Below are 22467 nucleotides of genomic sequence, written 5' to 3' on the forward strand. Positions count from 1 at the left end.
AAACTGATCAAATATTTTAAAGGTCAGAATAGCAATTACCTCCAAGAAAGGGATTTATAGGCACTTTATGGAATGCTAGAAATATTCTCTGACTTGACATGGGTTGTAGTTTTAATAGGTATATGCATATACCAAGAATAAATTGAGGTACAAACTTAGGATTATAGACTTTTTGTATATTATACCTCAAAAGAAAATTTTGTATAGGTTTATGCAGAGTGTTAATGTGGGAGTAGTGTAGTATTTATCAACTTAGAAACTATTCCTTATCCTTCCCTAAAATCAGTAACCTAACATTATATTATGATTGGCTTAAGATTCAAGAACTTAAGGCAAATGAACAGCAACTTTTTAAATTAAAAGAAGATGTCAGTGAGACACAGAAACAACTGAAGGATCAAGGTTTAACTCTGGGTAAAATAGAAATGGACAATTTAAATTTGGCTCAGAAACTTCATAAAACCTCGAAGAAATGAAATCTGTAATGAAAGAAAGAGATAATATAAGAAGAACAGAGGAGATGCTCAAGCTGGAGAGAGATCAACTCAAGGAAAACCTGCGGGACACCATAGCTAGAGTGAGTTGTGCACATTCTTCCTGTCCAGTAAGCATGTTCTTAAGGCAGAACCTCCTTTCCTTGAAAACAGATGATATTGTTGGTGAGATGGTAAATGTTATGATCTTTTAAAGGAGACACTTAATATCTTTTTAAAATTTTTTCAGGATATACATTTGGTATAGCAGTTCCAATTCTAGGAATTTATCCTACTAACATATTCACACATTGGAGTGAAAATATAACAGCATTCGCTGCAGCATATTTGGGATGATCAAAGTCTAGAAGCAATCCAAGTGTTCATATGAGGCACTGGCTGACGGGGTTTATCTGTATAATGAAATTCTAAGCCTAGGAGAGAGCACCTTTTGTGTGATGCTGATTAGAAAGTATGTTACACTGGCTGGGTAGCAGGAAAGGAGGAAAGCAAGTAGTAGAGGTCAACAGGAAACAGGATTAAGGTGGGGGAGGCTACAGATAGGAATTTGTTCCTTAACTCCTTCTATACAATTCAAATTTGGGGGATGGCCTAGTGGTTGTTTTTAACTGAGTTTTTCAGATTTTGTTTAATGATTAAGAAAAGGTAATGTTTCTTGTTTGTTTGTTATTTCCATAATTGCAGAGTGCTGGGGACTCGAACCCGGGACTCCAGCATGAGAGGCAAGCATGCTACAAGATGGGCCATATGGCCTGCAGTGGTAATGTTTCTTATGTCATCATATTTATCTCTTTTTTTTCTAATAAAGGATCTGGAGACACAACAGGAACTAAAACTTGCCCATATGCATTTGAAAGAACAACAGGAAACTATTGAAAACTCAGAGAGAAAGTTTCAGAAAAGACAACTCAAATTACAAATATTCAAAAGGATTTAGATAAATCAAAAGATGAACTACAAAAAAAGGTATGTTTTTTTTTTTTCTTTTGGAAGTAATTGTTCCAAAAGTACTTGAGAAATGAGAAAATATATAGATAAGTAGATATAAATAGTTGAGCATCCCTAATCCAAAATTCAGGAAAACAGAATGCTCTGAAATCTATACTTTGAGCACTGATGTAAGACTCAAATTTTTCAAATTTGAGATTTTCAGATTAGGAATTCTAAGCTGGTAGAGTGTATGCAAATGTTCCAAAATCAGAAACACTTCAGATGAGGGATACTTAACCTTTATAAATGTACAAATATAAGAAGTAGGTGCTATTTTCCTTCCTTGAAGGAATTCTGTTTGCATTCTAACTTATTTTGTAATTATCTCAAGATCCAAGAACTTCAGAAAAAAGAGCTTCAACTTCTTAAAGTGAAAGAAGATGTCAATGAAAGTAACAAAAAAATAAATGAAATGGAACATTTGAAGAGGCAAATTGAGGCCCAAAATATATTTGTGCAAAGTATGGATATGGATAACTTGCATTTGACCAAGAAACTTCATGAAAATCTTGAAGAAATAAGAACTGTAACTAAGGAAAGCAATGAGCTAAGGAGGAAAAAGAAATCCCTCAAAATGGAAAGAGACCAATTCAGAGAAATCATAAGAAAAATGATAGCTAGAGTGAGTTCTAGTAATTGTAAGAATCAAGCTTTATAAAGGGTTACCAATATGGATTTTTTTTCCTTGGAATTTTTTGTGAACACTAAAGTGAGAAAACTTACTGTAATTTTCACACCAGTAGGAAACACATTTTTAAAAGAGGCCAAAATGTTTTTCAGAAAATACCACTTTTCATTTTTAAGAAAAAATTTGTTAAAGCAAATTATTCTCAGTAATATAATTTCTAATTTTTTAACAAGATATAGTATTACTCTAAATAGAAAAATATTTGAAGGATTAGATTTGTAAAAGATTACTCCACTTCTAACCTTCTTGATAGGGATATAGAAATGGTCTATTACTACTGGTTAGAAGGAAAAAAGGAAATATGAGCATTACAAAGTTTTTCTAGTAGGATTATTTGTAGATATTCAGAATAATATAATTTTAAAAGCCTAATAGAATCCCCTACAAAGTAACAGAAAGTTCAGATAAACATGTAAAATAATTTTTTAAAATTTCTTTCATTTTCAAATTTTAATGATAAAAAATAAAGTAGAAAAAAATATCATTCGCCCTCTCATCAGAAACACCAGATGCTCAGGAATCATCTATATATGGGCCATAACTAAATTTATAGAATTTTAATCCATTAGAAAAATATTTTTTGAACAGTTAGTCATTCTTCTAAGTCTTGTAGTAGACAAGTTAAACAAGTAGGCAAAAATATATTTTTTGTTTTGTACTTTTTAATCAGAAACATGAAATGTAAACAAGACCTGAATTTTCAGTTCCAAAGTACTAGAAAAAATATATGAATAGGGTTTGGGGCACTGTGGATACAGTATAAGTGGTTTTGCTAGTATTTAGTTGGCAGCAATAATTTCAAATGCAGAGATTCAGAAAAGTATAACCAGAAGTAAATCTAAAACCTCCTTTGCAACTATGAAGAACAAATCCTGTCTCCAAATAATATATGGTTCTTCCACATTCTTCCCCTAATGAGTTCAAGTCCCTCACTGTAAGACTTAGTACCTTCATTTGACATCTACTTAACATTATTTTTTGAGTTACAGGTCTTATATTTAATTTCATTATTGAAACTTGATATAAAAATATAATAAAGTATTTGTACATTATATGTGAATACTTATGTCTGATCATTTCTTTTTACCAGGACCATCAGAATCACAAAGAGGTCATAAAATATGAAAGAAGGTTACTGTGTGATGGAGAAGAGTACCGTACAGAAAGCCTGAGAGAAAAGTGCTTCAGGATAAAAGTAAGTGGCCCCCACACATTCATGTCAATACCTTCCAAAGGCTTCCTGAAGCCTAAGATGCAATCTGGTACCTGTGTGGGATGAGTATGTAATGCCTGGTATTTTTCTAAAACTTATAAGCTAGTACATTTATGCATGTGTGTACCTATATTTATATATAAACACAATAATTGGAGTTTGTGAGTTTTAAGGCCTTGCTGGAAAGGTGATCTTTGGGTATATACCTGTAAGAAGTCAAGGATTAAGCTATGCAGGTGTCTGGGACAAGGACAATATATATGGAGGAAATAGTAAACAAAGCTCCTAAGGCAGCAACCTGGCTGGTGGGTTCGAGGAACACCAAGAAAGGAGAAAGCTAGTGAGAAGTAAGGCCGGAGTTGATGGGGTTTGAATTCACTCAAGCGTCTCTTCAGACTTTCCCAGTACTCATTCAAATCATGAATACTCAAAAGACTAAAAGAGAAGTTATCCAAATTAAAATAATGGTTATTTCTGGTTTTGTTTTATTTGCCTACTTTTTAAAAGTTTTCACTATAATCATATATTATTTCTATAATCCCAAATCAATAGTATGTTTCCTTTTGTTTAAACACAATGTCTTTATTTATTTATTTCTTATAGAAAGTGTTAAAATATAAATGTTCCTACAGTTCTACCAGTGGAACTATTTATTGTTAAATAAAATGAATTCTAATTTCCTTTAGGAGCTTCTGCAGAGATACTCAGAGATGGATAATCATTATGAGTGCTTGAATAGATTGTCTTTTGACTTGGAGAAGGAAATCGAAACCCGAAAAGAGCTTTCAATTAGAGTGAAAGCAAACCTCTCACTTACATACCCACAAACCAAACAGATTCAAAAACTTCTTACTGCAAACCAGAGATGTTCCATGGAATTCCATAGAGTCATGAAGAAACTGAAGGTACCAACATTTTTAATAATGTCCTTATTAATACTGCTCTAAATTTAAGTTACAAATTTCAGTGTACTTAAGTGCTGTTTAGGAGTTAGCATATTAGCTATTTAGTATACTTACTAAATTTAAAAATTGTGTAGGTCTGAGAATAGTAGGTACAGAATTTTTAGTATATCTAGTATCTGTTGATTCAATAAAAGCTGAGTTCTGCCTGTGTGCCTAGATACTGTCAAGGTGCTCAGGAAACAGTTGAGTCATATATGGAAGATCTCTCAATCTGGTGAGTAAGGGAGACATATAGACAGGTAATGAGTACAGGATAGAGGTATGTCCAGATTGTATGACATGCCACATATAAGAGTTTAGAAGATTAGACTATAGTGGAAACCAAACTCAAGCAATAAAACTTGGAGTTCAGTTTGTAGAGGATGAACAGCCAACAGTTTAAGTAGCAATAGTAACAGATGAAATTAATATTTAAGGACTTCAGTGCAGAATAAAGAAGACATGAGTTTGAGGGGGATAAGCCTAGAAGAGAGAAATAAAAGGCAATTACAGTGGTCCAGGTGAGATAGTATGTGTGACTGTACTATTAGGGAAAGTTTAATAGGGACTGAGAGAAGACATTAAAGAAATATTTAGCAGCTTAAAATGGTATGTCCATGTGATTTATAATGGAAATAAGAGAGAGAGGTTTAGATGGAGTTCCAAGATTTGTGATTATCCATGTGTGTGGATAGATACTGAGATAAGGAAAAAAGGAAGAGAATCAAGTGGGTGATGCAGGAGAGATCAGGTGTTTTGTTTAGATGTTTCAAGGTTAGAATACCCATGTTGAGACATCCAAGAAGAGAAAGCATGTGGACATTTAACTGTGAGTCTGAGGTTTAGCAGAATAAAAGTCCAAATATAACATATAGGTGACAAGTAATACAACTATATGACAAAGATCATCCAGAGCATAATAAAAGAAGAAAGCTTTGGAAGAAGACAAGAACTCTAGAAAAGGTAATTGTTCAAGAGACAGTTATAGAAACGGATACAACATATTTTCAAGGTTGGAAAAATCAGAGACAGGAGAGAAGCAAACAAGTGCTGTCCCTCATGTTAGTGGAGTGGAGCATGTCAGACAAAGTGGCCAAGAATGGTAGATACTTCAGAGAGCTGGAGTATGGAATGAAAGTGTTCCCTCGATTTGGTGATAACAGACTTCTCAGTGACCATTGCCAGAGCAATTTAGTTAAGCATTTAGGGAAAACACCAGATTATAAGAGGTTAAGGAATTAACAAGTAGGAAATCTGTCCTACCTAGTTGGGTGACCCCTTAGATTCTGAGAATCCTTCTACAAATCGTGACAAACAGATATATAGAATTTATTCAGTATATGGTATTGAAGCCAAATGTCTAAAAATGCTCAACAAGGAAATCTTGAAGCATAAATACCTGTTTATTGGTTATCCAAGCAAGGTGGGCAGAAGAGGATTTACTCAGATGTTAACTGGGAAGCCTTGGTGATTGGCAATTTAACTAACCAAAAAAGGGGGCAATAGAAGAAGCAGGGTATATATAGAAAGTGACCATGTGACATTCTAAACTTTGAATTTGAGGTATTTATACAATATCCATGAGGTATTCCAATTAGGAAGTCGAAAATATGGAAAGAGAGGTCTGGAAGTTATTCTCCCACGATTCTAAGAGGAGAAATTTAGAGATAGAAGATGGCTTCTCCCTTCTTTACTTATCAGAGAATATAAATAAACAAGATATACCTTCCCACCTCAGTCTCAAAGGTTTAAAACTTGCTCTGAATGTGACAAAAGTTTCATTTTCCAATTTATTTTTATTTTTTTTCTACAAGTATGTATTAAGCCACATTACAAAGATAAAAGAAGAACAACATGATTCCATCAATAAATTTGAAATGGCTTTTATTGATGAAGTGGAAAAGCAAAATGAACTCCAGATTAAAATACAACACCCTCAACAGGATTATGTCATACCATCCGAAGAATTAAGGTACTTCAAACTGAAACAGAGTTTGGATCTACATATTGAGGTATAATTTATTTTAAATAGATTTAATTTACCTTTTTATCAAGTAGAAAAGTACTTTTCATGTGCTTAAAACTATTTATTTTCATTTACTAGAAATTAAAAATAGATTTAAGAGTGATAACCAGCCAAACATAAAGACTGCCAAATAATGGACTAGCCTTCTTTCAGACCTCCATAAGCATAGAAAACTAGATTTAACATTAATAAATGGGAATTCATGAAACCCTAGAATAAGTTTACAAATGCCTTCTAAAACTTCTTACATCTATGACTGGGAGTCAGAAACCCTTTTATTATAACAACTCCACATGTATCTTGCTCTCCCCAGAAACAGAAGGCATTCATGTTCCCAACATACTTGTAAGGCCTGCTATATACACAGACTAGCATTTTATGTGATAATTAGTCTCAGATTGATCATTCTGACAGATTTTAATTCTTAACAGGTAGAACTTATAGATGTCCCACTATCATATAGTATATCCTACCAAAATTTTATTATGCAAACAACTGGAATAAAGTTTTTGGTTAAAATTATATTTTTTAGATTTCTTTTTTATTTTCTCTGCCCCACCCCCACCCCATACCAGGGATTGAGCCCAGAGCCACTTAACCACTGTGCCACATTCCCAGCCCTTTTTATTTTTTATTTTGAGATACGATCTCACCAAATTGCTTAGGGCTACCTAAGTTGCTGAGGCTGACTTTGAACTTGAGATCCTCCTGCCTCAGCCTCCTAAATTGCTGGGATTACAGGTGTGCACCACCATACCCAGCCTTAGATTACTTTAAAATATTAAGAAGAATCCAAGTACAATACATATTTTCCACTTTTTATGATATTGTATTTCATATGATATTTGGATAAAATTTTCCTAATATTCAGGTGATAAAGTACCTATTTTTCATACAGGAAATTCTCAATGATGTCTCAGAAAATGACTTTCTCAGCATAAAGACTGAATTACAACAAGTACTAAGTAACTGGAAAGAAATGACTCAGTTTTTGGAAAAGTGGTTAAATACTCCTTTTGATATTGAAGAACTTAAAAATGGCATCCAGAAAGAAAATGAGAGCATTTGTCAAGTGAATAATTTCTACAATAACAAAATAACTGTAAGTATTAATTTTTATCATGCTACCTAATTTTTTTCTGTTTGCTTTTTCTAACTCATTTCTCTATGGTCTTAGAGTAAATTAATTTTAGGTATGTTTTTTATTTATTTGCATACACTTTATGAAAGAAGTTGATTTTGTAAAACATGTTCTTCCTCTAACATATTATGCTTCCTTGAGATAATTAAATGTCCATTTATACTTATAAAGGTAACACACCCTTGGTATATAATGTTCAATTTCCTCTTGAGAAATTTGAACTCCACTTAACTCTTCTCTCCCCTTCTCCTTCTCACTGCTTCAGTAGGAATTGAACCTTGTCCAAGTAGCCTCAGCCAAGGTGAGGTCTGAGTCAGTTTCAGGCTACAAGCAGCAGTTGTGATAAAGCCATAGACAAGCTGACCAGCTGATTTAGCAGGACCTCAGGGCCTGTTGAACTTTTCTCTTGGTGGTCTTAATATTATAAGTGCTGATCCTGAACTTTGAGGATCAAAAACGTGTCCATTTTTTTTGTATTAGTAAGCTTTAGTTTTTAGTCTGGTTTTAAGATTATAACAAAATAAAGCACTGGGAGCTCTCATAATACCCCATCTCCACAAACACTTAATGTACCCACTATCACCAACCCACAGGAGATTGGTACATTTAATACAAATCAATGCACCTTTGTTAACACTTCATTATTTCCCAAAGTTCATAGTTTATATTACAGTTCATGCTTGGTGCTTTTATATTCCCTGAGATTTGACAAGTATATAATGACAGGTACCTATCATACAGTATCATATAGAATACTTTTACTGCCCTAAAAAATCTTCTGGGCTCTGCATATTCTTCTTTGCCTCCCCCACTAACCTCTAACAACTGCTTATCTTTTTATTATTTCCATAATACTACTTTTCCAGAATACCATATGCTTTAATCAGACAGTGAGTAGCTTTTTCATTTCAGATTGTCTTCTTTTAGTTAGCAATATGCATTTAATTTTACTCATTTTTTTTCATGGCATTATAGCTTATTTCTTTGCAATTCCAAATAGTATTCCATTGTCCTAATATACCACTTTATTTATCGACTTGCCTACTGAGTAACATCGTGGTTACTTCTAAGTTGGGGCAATTGTAAACAAAATATTTTCAACTCATTTGGTTAAGTACCAAGGAGTGCAATGGCTGGATTATATAGTAAAAGTATGTTTATTTTTATAACAAACTGCCAGACTGTGTTCCAAAGAGTCTGTACTGTTTTATATCCCCACTAGCAATGAATGAGAGTTCCTTGTGCTGTGCATTATTGGGAAAATTTAGTGGCATAAATGTTTCAAATTTTGACCATTCTAATAAATGCGTAGTTGTAGCTCTTTGTTCAATTTGTAATTCCCTAATGTTATATGATGAAGAATACTTTTCATATGACCATAAACCATTAAGAAATTATAGATGAGACCAGTAAGATATTCTTGATAAGAGCAAAAAGTATATTGCATAGGAATTAGGAAGTGTTTTATTGTATGAGTAATTTTAGAATTAACGTTTAGTGTAAAAGAGAGTATTGATGGCTCTCTTTTGTTCTTTTCACAGAAATGAAAGATAATCCAGATAAATTACCAAAATTCAGTGAGTTATTTTCCCTATAAACACTGAAGTTTAGAATGAAGCAGGAAAATAGGTAACTGTTAAGTTTACTAGGTGTGTTCTGCTCTTAGATGGCACTTAATAGTTCATCATCAACCATAGCATACATAGTGAGTTTAATCTGCATAATTCAACTCTTTTCATGTGTTAGTACAGAGCTAACAAAGTTTGGATTATCACAGATCAATATGAATCTTCTCCAGCCATTTTTCTTTTTTCTTTTTGTTTGCTAGGTCAGGGTTGGTGACCTGGTTATTGAACTCAGGGGCACTCGACCACTAAGCCACATCCTCAGCCCTATTTTTGTATTTTATTTAGAGACAAGGTCTCACTGAGTTGCTTAGCACCTTGTTTTTGCTGAAGCTGGATTTGAACTTGCAGTCCTCCCGACCCGCTGAGACTACAGGCGTAACGTCACTGCACCTGGCTCCGGCCATTATTCTTTTCATTCTCATAATGAACATCCAATATCTAAAAATTTGTGCAAACCGCAAAGAACGTTCACATTCTTTTAAAACTGTTCTAGGGTGTTTGGTGTTCTAAATAATGAATTTCAGCACATACATTGTACTAGAATTCTAGGGTTTTCACATATAAATCATTTTAGAGCTTATGTTTTACTGTTCAATAGGCTATTATAAATGAATCAACAGAGTTTGAGGAAAGAAGTGCAACCCGATCCAAAGAATGGGAACATGACCTGAAATCAATGAGAGAGAAAAATAAACTATTTAAAGACTACCAAACTTTGACAGTTTCCCTAGCATCTGGTGCCCATGTTAATCCTACTGCACAAGACAATAAGAATCCTCATGTTACAACAAGAGCTGTACAACTAACAGAGGTATGCAATTTCCTATAAAATATTCTTTAATTTTTAGCTTCATCCTGGAGTCTAGAGCAAAACCATAGTATTAACTATATTGATTAAAGAATGTGAACACAATATTTTGTGTGTGTGATGGGCTAGATATTTATATATAGTTCTCTGGATATCACTCAACTAAACTAATTTTAAGTCAAGAAATTATAAAGTTCTACTCTTTGCATTATAAAACAAAGGTAAGTCATAGCTTAATTTGAATACTAAATTCATGTAATATAATTTAAGTGATTACCATGTAAATTATTATCATACATTATAAACTTTCTAAATCATGTGACTTTATACTAAGCTATAATCTATTTGCAAAACATATTAGCTTAGAGAAAAATAGCAATTTATCTTTTTTCTAATTATCATAATTTTCTTTAATATTGGCTAATGTTATAGTCACAATAAAAATGGAAGAGGCTAAAAGTATAACCACATAATTATACAAATCATTTTGTATCCAAGAGTCAGTGCATTATTTGAATAATCCTTTTACATTATTAACTAACCTTGGGACTTGTTAAATATTAGCAAACATGCTACCTTATTTTATTAGCACATGAAATGATTTAGTGGGAATCCCAAAAGTAAATTATAATTTATCATTTTTACCAGGATAAATACTTATAATGAAACATCAACTGCTACTTTAATAATTAATTACCAGTGGAAACTAGAAGATCACTAGTTTGCAATTTTTTGATTTGATGATCCTTATAGAACTGTCAGCTGATAGAGATAAAATAGAGCAAAGATGAAACCCATTTAACAGAGCAATAATTTAAAGAAGCAGAAGGAAATTCTATTTTCCTGACCCAAGAAAACACCCTAACAAATTAATAAAGTGTATGCCAATATAATTAATTAGACTAGTTTGGCAATGATGCAGGAATAAAAAAGTATAGCAGTGGAACAGAATTGAGTTCAGAAGCCTACCCAGTTAAGCCTAAGAATTTAATATATGATAATGGTAATGTTCAACTCTGTAGGGAAAAAAAAAAAATGGTTTACTTAACTTAAAATTTGAAACAACAGCCTAGTCATCTGGAAGATAAATAAGAATCATTCATTAAACAAAAGCAAATTCTAGGTGGACCATAAAGAAATTAGCATTTCACAGAAAGAAAAAAGTGTATGCATGTAAATAATCTTACAAACATGAAAGAATTCAGGTATTTAGGTTTATCCTAAGTTAATTTATACTTGCAAAAATAAAAAACTGAAAATAACCTAAATCTTCATTTGTGGTGACTAATTAAATAATTTATGGTATTTCCATGAAATCAGATGCTATACATTCATAAAAACAAAAATGGGAAAGATTTATATATATTTAAAATAGATCCAAAATTACATTGGTTTAAAAAACAGAATTCTATGGTTAGTTTATGGTGTATGAGTAACTATTTTTTTTAATTTGTTCTAATTAGTTGTACATATTCACATATGCTTAGATACTTAAGAGAAAATTCCTGGGCAAGTACACTTGAAAAGTTTAGCAGTCATTGCTTCAGGAGGTGGAAACTACTTTTTCATTTTGTGCCTTTTAATTTTCCCATGTTTTCATTTTTCAATTTCAAAACTAATTAATAAAAATGAAGGAAAAGATTTATGTACATTACTTAGAAAGTCAGTTAACAAATAATTTAAAATGAGTGCTTCTTTAATATGCTTAGCACTCTACAAACCAGTAAATAACATTACAACTGGGCTGTTTTCATGTGCATGGTTTAAGAATTTGCTGACAGATTATATGAGATAAAATTTTGTCATTTTTTAAAAAAATCCAAAAATCGCCTACTTCTAAATGAAAGCAATAACATGTCTATAGATTAATATTTGACCTCCCTTCTTTTCTATCCTTTATGAATGCAGTTCATGGAAAATTATCAATACCTAAATATGAACATCTTTGTCTCAAATTTACATTCTGCAGCTCTATCTTTAAAATAGACTTTGTGAGACACAGTGGCAAATTCCTGTAATCCCAGCAGCTCAGGAGACTGAGGCAGGTGAATCATGAGTTCAAAGCCAACCTTGGCAACTCAGTTGAGACCCTGTCTCAAAACAAAAAGGGCAGGCCTGGGGTTGTGGCTCAGTGGTAAAGTGGTTGCCTTACACGTGTAGGGCACTGGGTTCCAATTCTCAGCACTGCATATAAATAAAATAAAGGTTCATCAACAGCTTAAAAAAATTTTTTTAAAAAGTTAAAAAATTAATTAAAAAAGGGCTGGGGATGTGGCTTAGTGGTTAAGCATCCCTGGGTTCAATCCCTAGTACCAAAAAAAAAAAAAAGGACCTTATGAATATGTTGAATATGTGCTTTCTTTAACAGAAAATTCAGGAACTGGAAACTTCTTTGCATGAAGCTAAAGAAAGTACTATACATAAAGAAGGCAAGATAATAAAGATGCAGAAAGAGCTTGAAATGAGTAATAACATAATAGCAAAACTTCAAGCCAAAGTTAATGAATCAAATAAATGCCTTGAGAAAACAAAAGAAATGATGCAAGTACTTCAGGTAACTGAATCTCATTTTATGAATAAATGTTATCATTTTCTTTTAACTGTTAAATTTGACATAATTTGGTGCTCTGTTCTTCCATTCCTTTGACCTATGTATGTCTAAAGTTCTTTATTCATTTTTAAAAACAGGAGCGACTTAGAAATGAAATGCAGGAATATCTTTTTGTTGTTCTTTTTAGATATGACAGTAGAGTATATTTTGACATATTAGACATACATGGAGTATAACTTATTCTAATTAGGATACCATTCTTGTGGTTGAACATGATGTGGAGTTACACTCTTCATATACAGGAAATGTATGTCTCGTTCTACTGTCTTTCCTATTCCCATCCCTCCTCCCTTCACTTCATTCCCCTGTGTCTGATCCAATGAACTTCTGTTCTTTCCTCCCCCTCTTACCGTATGTTAGCATCTGCATATTGGAGAAAACATTTGACCTTTAGTTTTGGGGGGCCTGCTTATTTCACTTAGCATGACAGTCTCCAATTCCATTCATTTACCAGCAAATGCCATGATTTCATTCTTCTTTATGATGGAGTAATATTCCATTGTGTATATATACCACGTTTTCTTTATCCATTCATCTGTTGAAGGGCATCTAGATTGGTTCCATAGCTTAGCTATTGTGAATTGAGCTGCTATAAATATTGATGTGGCCACATCACTGTAGTATGCCGATTTTAAATCCTTTGGGATTTATACGAGGAGTGGGATAATTGGATTAAACAGTGGTTCCATTCGAAGAGTTTTGAGGAATAGGAGTTTCTTTTCATGCAAAATATCAGTTATTTTTATCATGCTAGAAAAGCAGTTTTTTAAAATACATAAATATTTTTTACATTTGAAAATGTACATTTTTCATTTTTCAAAAATGATGCTTCTTATCTAAATATATAACACTATATTAAATATATAAACCCCAGTAGAATTAGTATGTTTTTATATTTTTCCACCTATTGTTCCTATTACTGAGACCCACCTGGTGTCCTGTCAGCTGAATCAGGCCTGTTTTCTTTGGAAAGAATGGTGGTTTAAATGTTTCTGAACTTCAGTATCCTGAGGTCACACCCCTATTCATCTTTTCCTTATCACTTCTTTTGGTTTTAGCGCCAACCACTACTCATAATTCTGCTACACGAGTCTGAACTTAATAGCATTTAAGTGTGTTTCTGCTTCAGTGTCTCTCCACTCTCGCTAAAATTAAGAACAAGTCAAAAATGCCTTCTCTTTTCATTATTTAACATTGTTCTAAAAAGTCTGATCCATTCATTGAAACATGAGCAAACAGACTAAAGAAAATAATTTTTATGTTTGGACAATTGTTGGTACAACTAGCAACCCAGAGATTCAACTATAAAGTTTTAGAAGTTTAAGAATAAATTTTTAATATTACAAATAAACAATCACATTTTATTCATTCAACAAGTATTTGCTGAGCACCAGCTATGTGTTAGTCACTGCTCCAGATGCCAGTGGCAGCAGGGGAGTCCAGAATATAGATCAAAGAACTTACCTTCTGTACAGGGAGACAAAAAATTAACTAACTGATTTTAAAATGTAAGATTATATGATTAAAAAGTATAATGGAAAAAAAAGTCCAGACAAGGAGTACATGGGTTCTGGGTAAAGGTGGGCATGTGCAAGCAAAGAGATGACTTTTTATTGAGCTGTAGTTAAGGAAACTCACTAATAAGATGATCTGAAGGAAGTGATGGGGCAAACTGTGTGGCTAGAGAAGAGTCCTCCAGGCGAAGAAAATAGCAAATGCACAGACCCAAAAACATAAATATTCTAGACAGATATGAGAAAACAAGAAAGCCACTATATCCAGAGTAGAGTGAGAACAGAGGTGCAAAATAAGTCGAGAAGCAACAGTGAAACAGACATAAAGGGTATTGTGGGCCATTGGAGGATTTTGTCAAAAACAGTGTTATGCTCTGACTTAAGGGAGCTGTGAATTTAAATAATTAAAATGTCCTGCCACTTCTGTAGATTTTTAGATTTCCTTTATTCTCACACCCTCTACTCCTCTCATCCTGCATATATGGACCAGTGACCAAAAACTGGGAGAGGAGCTGCCCAGAAAGGCAGGAAGAAAATCACCCAGGGGCTCCTCATTAACAATTCCTTACAGGGAGGAACATCTCCCTGGAGGCAGGTAACCTTGGCAACAGGTTGGAGGAGGGGAAGTGTCCTGAGGTATTAACATTTTATTTCCCCTTGAATCAGTCCCCATCATCCTGACCCAATCATTCATTACTTCCATTGACTGCCCTTTGGCCCCTGCAGCCTCAATATGATCAAGCTTTTGTCCTCCTCCAGTATTTAGTCAAATCACACAGAAAGCTATGTATGTGCATTTATAGCCACTGTATCATCAGTACCCAAATTTAGAAACAACCAACATATCTTTCAATAGGTGAATGGATAACTAATCATCAGTATATTCATACCAAGGAATATCATCAGTTAAAAGAAATGAGCTATGAAGTCATGAAAAGACAAGGGAGAACCTTAAATGCTTATTGCTAAGTGAAAGTATCCAATCTAAAAAGGCTACCTACTATACAATTTCAAATATGTGATATTTTGGAAAAGACAAAATTAGGGAAACATTAGAGTTAGGGAAGAAAGACTGAGATAAATAGTAGAGCGTAAAAAATCTAAGAAATTCTAATGCAAACTACAGACTTTAATTGTAGTTATTTGAAATGGAGGTCCCACTGAGGGTGAGGATGGCATTGTCCGCCAATAAACACAGACATCGGAGACCAGGCTCAGAAGACACAGATCTAATTTTACTTATGATCGTACAAGACATATATAGGCACATTATCCAATCAGGTTAAGAGGCTTGTTAAAACATAACAGAACCTACCTATAGGTAAGCTATATGTCATACTAATGTAAACAAATCGAATATCCCTAAGTGATTCTGTCTGGCAACAAGTCTGAGACAGAGGACTGGGGGAAGAGCAAGCTCCAGCACACAGCATGAGGCAAGGCAGCACAGGCAAACTCACATCACCGCTTGCCGTGATGCCTGTTGAGTGAGGTTTTCCCTCAGCTTGTCGCTCAGCCTCAGTAACTGCAAAGGCAGATCTTTAACATTTCCTCAGTTTCTCCGTCCAGACTGTTAGGTTTATTTAAACCACGGTGTCAGAGACTGCTGTCAAATAAGCTTGAGGAATGTTCCCTACATTTAATTAATTAACTAATTAATATTGTATCGATATTAGTTCATTGGTATAACAAATATACCATACTAATGCATAATGGTAATAACAGGAAAGCAGGTAGAGGACAGGGTGTACATGGGAATGCTCAATATTTTTCATTCAGTTTTTCTATAAACCTTAAAACCACTGTATGAAATAGTCTGTTCATTTTTTTTTAAAGATCTACACATGCACATTATAAGTATGTGTCTGTTCACTGATTGAGCCATCGTTCTGTACAAAAGCATTCCCAATGACGTGGTGTTTGAATTTGAGTCTCGTGTAATGTTTACATTTCTGCTTCAGCATCTTTTATTTCCTTTTCCTTCTTTGTCATTGTCCACCATTATTTCATTATTTTCAACCTTTTTGTTTCACTTTGTAAATATATCACTTTCTTTATTGGAAAAAAAAAAGTAGTTGTTTTAAGACATAAAATTTATATGCCTCTATATATTAGCTTCAAACATACTTCACATCAAATGTTTCATTACTATTCAATTAGTATTAATGCCTTTCTTGTTTTTCTTATATTTGGAGTGGTTTGGTATTTTAAAACATGTCTACTAGAGCAAAAGCAACTACCTTTTCTTTAAACCTGGAGAATTTGGGACTACTCTAATCATTATTTTACTTTTCTTTTCTCTGTAACTATTAGGACAAAGTCACTTTAGGAGCTCAGCCCTATAAAGAAGAAATTGAAGATCTCAAAACAAAGCTGGTGAAAATAGACTTAGAGAAGATGAAAAATGCCAAGGAATTTGAGAAGGAGTATGACATTGCTTTGGTTGAACATGGCTTTAATACCTTTTCTTCCTGAACTGCATAAATATCTTTGCATTAACTTTTTAAAAAGAAATTCATGAAAATGTTATTAGTAAATACTTTAAGAAAAAACACAAACCCACAGATTTTTAAGTTTACTGAATTGTCATACAACATTTTTTAAATTAATCACAATTTGGATCAGTTAACATACCTCTTTGAATGCTTCCTTTTCAGTTGTGTATAAACAATTTAAAATGGCCTTTTATGCTTGGAAGTGAACATTAAGAACCTGTACATGTCTCTGTGTGTGTGTGTCTGTGTGTGTGCATTTGTAAGAGTATATTTTCTCTTCATTTATAGGTACCTAGGACCCCAGAGCATATTCTTTTTTATTACCTTATGTATATATACTTTTATACATAAAAGCCTGCCTCTGGCATAACATAATAAAAAGAAGATTAAACAGACGCCAGGAAAATTAATTAGAATTCATGTGCCCACTTATTAATGCACAACCTAAACAAGCTGTTTAATGTGTCTGGTCCTTGCATTCACAGTCAATAAAAGGAGAGGGTTATTATAGGATGTCTTAAGAGGTCTTCTGGCTCCTAGCACTCTTCATTCTTCCTAATCTTGAATAACTATCTAATGATGATCTCTAATTCTACTCAAAATGTAGCATTCCATAAGTCTTCATGCTGCCTAGCTGCCTTCCACTATTAGGTCCTTAATTATAAAAAAAATTTTTACTTATAGAATCAAAATACTTTTATGGTTTTTACAAAAGGCAGAAAATTTATCTTTGCTGATTAACACCTAAACCAACAATTCATAAAATGTCTTTCTACTGGAAAACAATGATCAGAATTTGACCTTTTGACTCTTTCACTTAGAGACCTGCAGCAGGGTTTGCTTTCCTGACAGTGCAGAAATGAAACTGCTTTTCTCTTTCATGCTCTGGTAATGGTACCTTCAAGACTATTCTATGACCCTATGATAACAGACCAATTGTTTGTTTTATAGCATCTCCAAATATAATTTGGCTTAATAGCCAATTAATAGTTACTGAACTTTCAGAAATTTTAGAAGAACTGGTTTCTCAATATTAAGAAAATTGGGAGTTTTTCTGTAACAAAATACTTACAATTTGATGGCATTACAGCCTTAAAGGGCATGACACAAAGAGGTATCATGCAGGCTGATCTACCACTACTTATGGGTACTATGTTAATGTAATGAATCATATTAGAAAATTCTTAACAAGCGTTCTGTTTATTCTTCCATAGAAAATTAGTTGCTGAACTTTTACACATTTTTATTATTGTTCTTATTAGAATTCATTCTACAAAAGCCACTATAGACTATCAAAAAGAAGTGATAAGAGTATTGAGAGAAAATCTGAGAAGAAATCAACAGGCCCAAGATACCTCAAGTAAGTAGAAACTACAGATATTTTCAGATCTTTCCAATATGACTTCTCAACACACAGACTTTGAAAATGCCTATTATACATTCACCATTCAAGAATAAACCCAAGTTACCACTAGTCTACTTTTTAAATGAATTAATTTTGATCATATGTATCTTATGGTGTCTCTTTAGATTACTATAATCAACTGTTTATCCACTGTAGCCTTAAACAATATGAATTTTACTTTTGCATTATTAGATCTTTAACTATACTGAAGATACTTTTGCTACTATAAAAGAATGATTTAATGGTCAAGGTAGAACTACCCTTCCTAATAAAAGTCAAATACATTCCTTAATACATTTTTAACTATATGCAGCTAATAAATGAGAATTGGTACACAGTAAAAATAAGTAAAAATTGCCTGTTTGCCCTTAAAAGTAAAAAATATCAAGTTGATATTTACTTGAAAAACTCTTTAAAAATATCTTAGCTACATTTTAAGATTTAATGGTTAAATTTCTACATACATATACATTCCTCAACTGTACCTTTTTTCACATTTCTGTCTCTTACATTTTACTTGAGAAGAGAGAATGCTGGCTAGTACTTGGGCAGTTTTGCGTAATAGAAAAAGCACTGAGCTAAAAATCAGGGTCAGGTCTCTAGACTGATTGCACTCTCTTAATGGCCACATGAAATCACAGGTCCAGCACCTAACCTTCTCACCTTATATGTACTTGTTGAGAAGAGCAAACCAAAAGTTGTGTGTAAAAGCATATTGAAAATTCTAAATGCCAAACAAAATATAATATATTATAATAAAATATAATAATAATAAATGTTATTTTTATCCACTCAGTGTGTGTTGAAGATGTTGCCTAGTACCTATTTAGATTGAACTTCCCAAGTGTCTATTGCAGGATGATCTCAGCTCCTATCTAGAAAACTTGACAGGATGGAAATAGAAGTGAGGATTCTTTGTTACAGAAGGGTCAGGGTAGTTCCTTCTGATGTGTAGATGGCTTTCAGGTATATACAGGTCAAGTGGCCCTTACCCTAAATTCTTAGAACCAGAAGTTTTCTGGGTTTTAGATTTTTTAAGATTTTTGAAATATTTGCAGATACATAATAATGTATCATGGGGATAGGACCCAAGTCTAAACACTAATTTGACTTATGTTTTCATACACATCTTTAGTGCACAGCCTGAAGGTAACTTTATATATCTAATGATTTTGTGCAGAAACCAAAGGCTCTTCCAGCCACCCACATGGACAATCTGAATTTCCCACTTGCAGTACCATATCATTGCTCAGTTTTAGATATTTCAGATGTCATATTTTCAGATAAGGGCTGTTCAACCTGAAGTTTATATGAATTCTAAAGAAAATGGACACTGAGAATTTGTTCACCACATATACCCTACCCCTTTTATGTGAATGCCAGTGGCCTAATGGGTTATTCCACTGAATAAGCACCTCATAATTTTATGCAATTTTGCCTGTAATTTACAGAACACAGTCTCTCTCATTACTTTTACACATATAGTGTTAAATTCTTACTAACGTGCTTTAATAGCATTCTAAGGTATATTTAGTTAACAGTGTATGTTGAGTACTTACAGTACCCTGAATGACTGGGGCGGACACCATACCTGCTCTATCTTAACAAGCTCTCCACCTGAGCACTAATTTTGAGTGCAAATCAACATTAAAGACAGCTCTAACTGGGGAGGGTAGCTATTGCTGCACTTAGGGCGAAAGATCTAGCCATATTTGGAAGTGATTGAGGTAGATTCTAGAGATATTTAAAACTGATAATCAGCCAGGTGTGATTGGTGCTCATCTGTAATCCCAGCTGCTTGAGAGACTGAGGTAGGGATCTCAAGTTCAAGGCAGCCTGAGCAACTTAGTGAGATACTACCTCAAAATAAATAAATTAAAAGGCCTGGGGTTATATCTCAGTGGTAGAGCCTTGCCTAGCATGCCCAAGGCCCTGGGTTCAATCCCCAATACTGCCAAAAAATTTTTTTAAGTAAAATAGAACTGGTGATCAAACAGACCAGATAGGTAGATGAGATAGAAGGACAAGTCTAGAGTGATTTCCAGGGTAAGGGTGGAAGTGTTTAGGTTTTATAGTTTCTTTTATTTTGAATCTTGAGATAATTAAAATTAGCACCTATGTGTGTATTTGCCTCCCACAGTAATATCAGAACCTACTGATTCTCAGCCTTCAAATAAGCCCATAACCTGTGGTGGTGGCAGTGGCATCATACAAAGCACAAAAGCACTTATATTGAAAAGTGAATACAGAAGGCTAGAAGAGGAAAATTCTAAATTAAAGCAGCAAAATGAGCAACTAATAAAGCAAAAGCATGACCTGCTGAGGTAAGATGTGATTGTGTGATACAGATACTGTGCTTTTGACTGTTACATAGGTTGGAGGGTGGGGTATATTTTGTGCAGTTGACAGCCTTTCATATATTATGAGGAAAGTAAATTTTAGAGTTTATATAGTAGGTGTCTTTAAAAAAAAAAAAAAGAATATAGTACCACCCATCCAGATGTTTATTATTCATCAACTGACCTATTTTTAATTACATCAAGAAAGTAAAAGACTTTTGAGGGGACAGTAGAGATATACAAGTCAGTGAAGCTGTAATCAACAGAGAACCCCTGTTTACTTTTACTTTATAAACAAATCTAACAAGTGTAAAAGGACATTATGAAAGAACAGATCTAGGTGTTGGATAAAGAGCATGGTGATCAAAAACCTAAACTCTTAAGACTAGATCTATAAAATGAGTAGGGAGTAGGCTAGATGAAAGAAGTGTAATTTTTTAAATAAAAATTCATCAAAGATTTGTCTCGCCAGAAAGACTAATTTATCAAATTATTATATCAAAATATCAATAGATAAACCACTCCAAATGATATCAGTTCATTTGCAAACCTGGTATTATACTTGGAATTTTTAAACCCCCTGATCACAAAGTTTTACTTAAATTATTTAGTTTGTATAGACCCATTTTACTTTTAAATTGTGGAAATAGTCCAAACAGAAAGCACTAGATTGAAATTAAAATATTAATGTGGTAAATGGTAAATTTTACATTAAGAATATTTCACCACCGTTTTTTATTTTAATTTTTTCATGTGGGTACATCTTAAGAACTGAGCAGTCCTAACTATCTTCTATTTATTTACTTATTTATTTTCTTTCTTTCTTTCCTACACTTAAGCAATAATCAGCGTCTTTCCAATGAGGTCAAAACTTGGAAGGAAAGAACCCTTAAAAGAGAGACTTACAAAGAAGTAACTTATGAGAATTCTCCAAAATCTCCCAAAGTGACTGGAACAGATTCTAAAAAGAGACAAAGTACACCCTCTCATTGCAAGGAACGGAATGTCCAAGATCCTGTACCAAAAGAATCACCAAAATCTTGGTTTTTTGATAACCGATCCAAGTCTTTACCAGTACCTCATCCAGTTCGCTATTTTGATAACTCAAGTCTAGGCCTTTGCCCAGGTAAGTAAATATATAATTACTTGGAAATCAGGGGATAACAGTTGGAACTTGTCTTTAGTGTTTGGCCCCAAATGTCAAGTGTAGACAAGAGGTTTGGTTAATTAAGCAAGCTACAGTGCACAGGCTTTTTTGTTTGCTGACCCTCTGTAAGAAAGTGAGTTTTTCTCCAAGGCACAGAACTGACATGTAGTTACTTTCTACATCAGGTGAAGTTTGTTCTGCCTCTTAAACCCTCAGTTTCTCCAAAGATAGACAAGCAACAAATCAAGGACATAAAGAAACTACACTATAAACAAAACTGCTACTGAAAAGACTTTCTTGTCAGTTCAGTGGGCCTATATGTTCATTGACATACATTCATTTTATAATTTCGAACAGTATTCAAATAAATTACACAGGATATTCAGTACTTCACCAGTAGGCTTTGTGCTAAATTGTTTTGCCTAACTGTACGCTAATGTCAGAGGTCTGAGTATATTTAAGGTAGATTAGACTAAGCTATGACATGCTGTAGGTGAAAATATTAAATGCATTTTTTATTTCAGATATTTCTACCTAAAATGGGTTTATTAGGATGTAACACCATTTTAAGTCAAAGATAATTTATGATTTTAAAAAAAGTAAAGTTTTAGAAATGCAAAAACTGATAAGACATATAATAGGTCTTTTTTAGGAATATTGAGGAAGTCTTCCTCCAGGAAGGGAACTGAGTTGTAAAAGGCTAATGTGAATTAGCTTAACAAAGTGGGGGAGGGAAAACATTTCAAGCAGGTGAAACAGTGACAGCCCAGTGTAGAAGGGACATGACCAGGGATAGAATTGAAATATGGTGCAACCAGTGCACAGAGATTTCAGGCTTGTGTGGGTAAAGTCAGGCCAAAGGGAGAAGGAGGTAAGTCAGATATGCAGGACTTTCATAAATTACATAAAGGAATTTTTACTCAACTGAGAGCAGGTGGAAGTAGTCTTTGAAAGATTTTAAGCAATGACAGAGGGCCATTATTAAGTAAAATAAGGGTTACTTGAACACAGGCACTGCAATGCT

The 22467-nt window shown here is 33.5% G+C and overlaps 1 protein-coding gene across 1 annotated transcript in view; it reads left to right on the forward strand.

Moving 5' to 3' along the window:
* Nucleotides 1-22467, forward strand: part of Cenpe (centromere protein E) — a 68382-nt gene that overhangs the window by 45135 nt on the left and 780 nt on the right. Inside the window, 15 exon segments of the mRNA XM_047566612.1 lie at nt 318-456; nt 459-577; nt 1303-1366; nt 1369-1460; nt 1816-2106; nt 3263-3367; nt 4072-4290; nt 6144-6341; nt 7254-7457; nt 9723-9935; nt 12301-12486; nt 16371-16483; nt 17815-17912; nt 20098-20281; nt 21136-21422. Of these exon segments, the coding sequence (XP_047422568.1) occupies nt 318-456; nt 459-577; nt 1303-1366; nt 1369-1460; nt 1816-2106; nt 3263-3367; nt 4072-4290; nt 6144-6341; nt 7254-7457; nt 9723-9935; nt 12301-12486; nt 16371-16483; nt 17815-17912; nt 20098-20281; nt 21136-21422 (2512 nt within the window).

Source organism: Sciurus carolinensis, chromosome 10, assembly GCF_902686445.1.
Source record: "Sciurus carolinensis chromosome 10, mSciCar1.2, whole genome shotgun sequence".
NCBI lineage: Eukaryota > Metazoa > Chordata > Mammalia > Rodentia > Sciuridae > Sciurus > Sciurus carolinensis.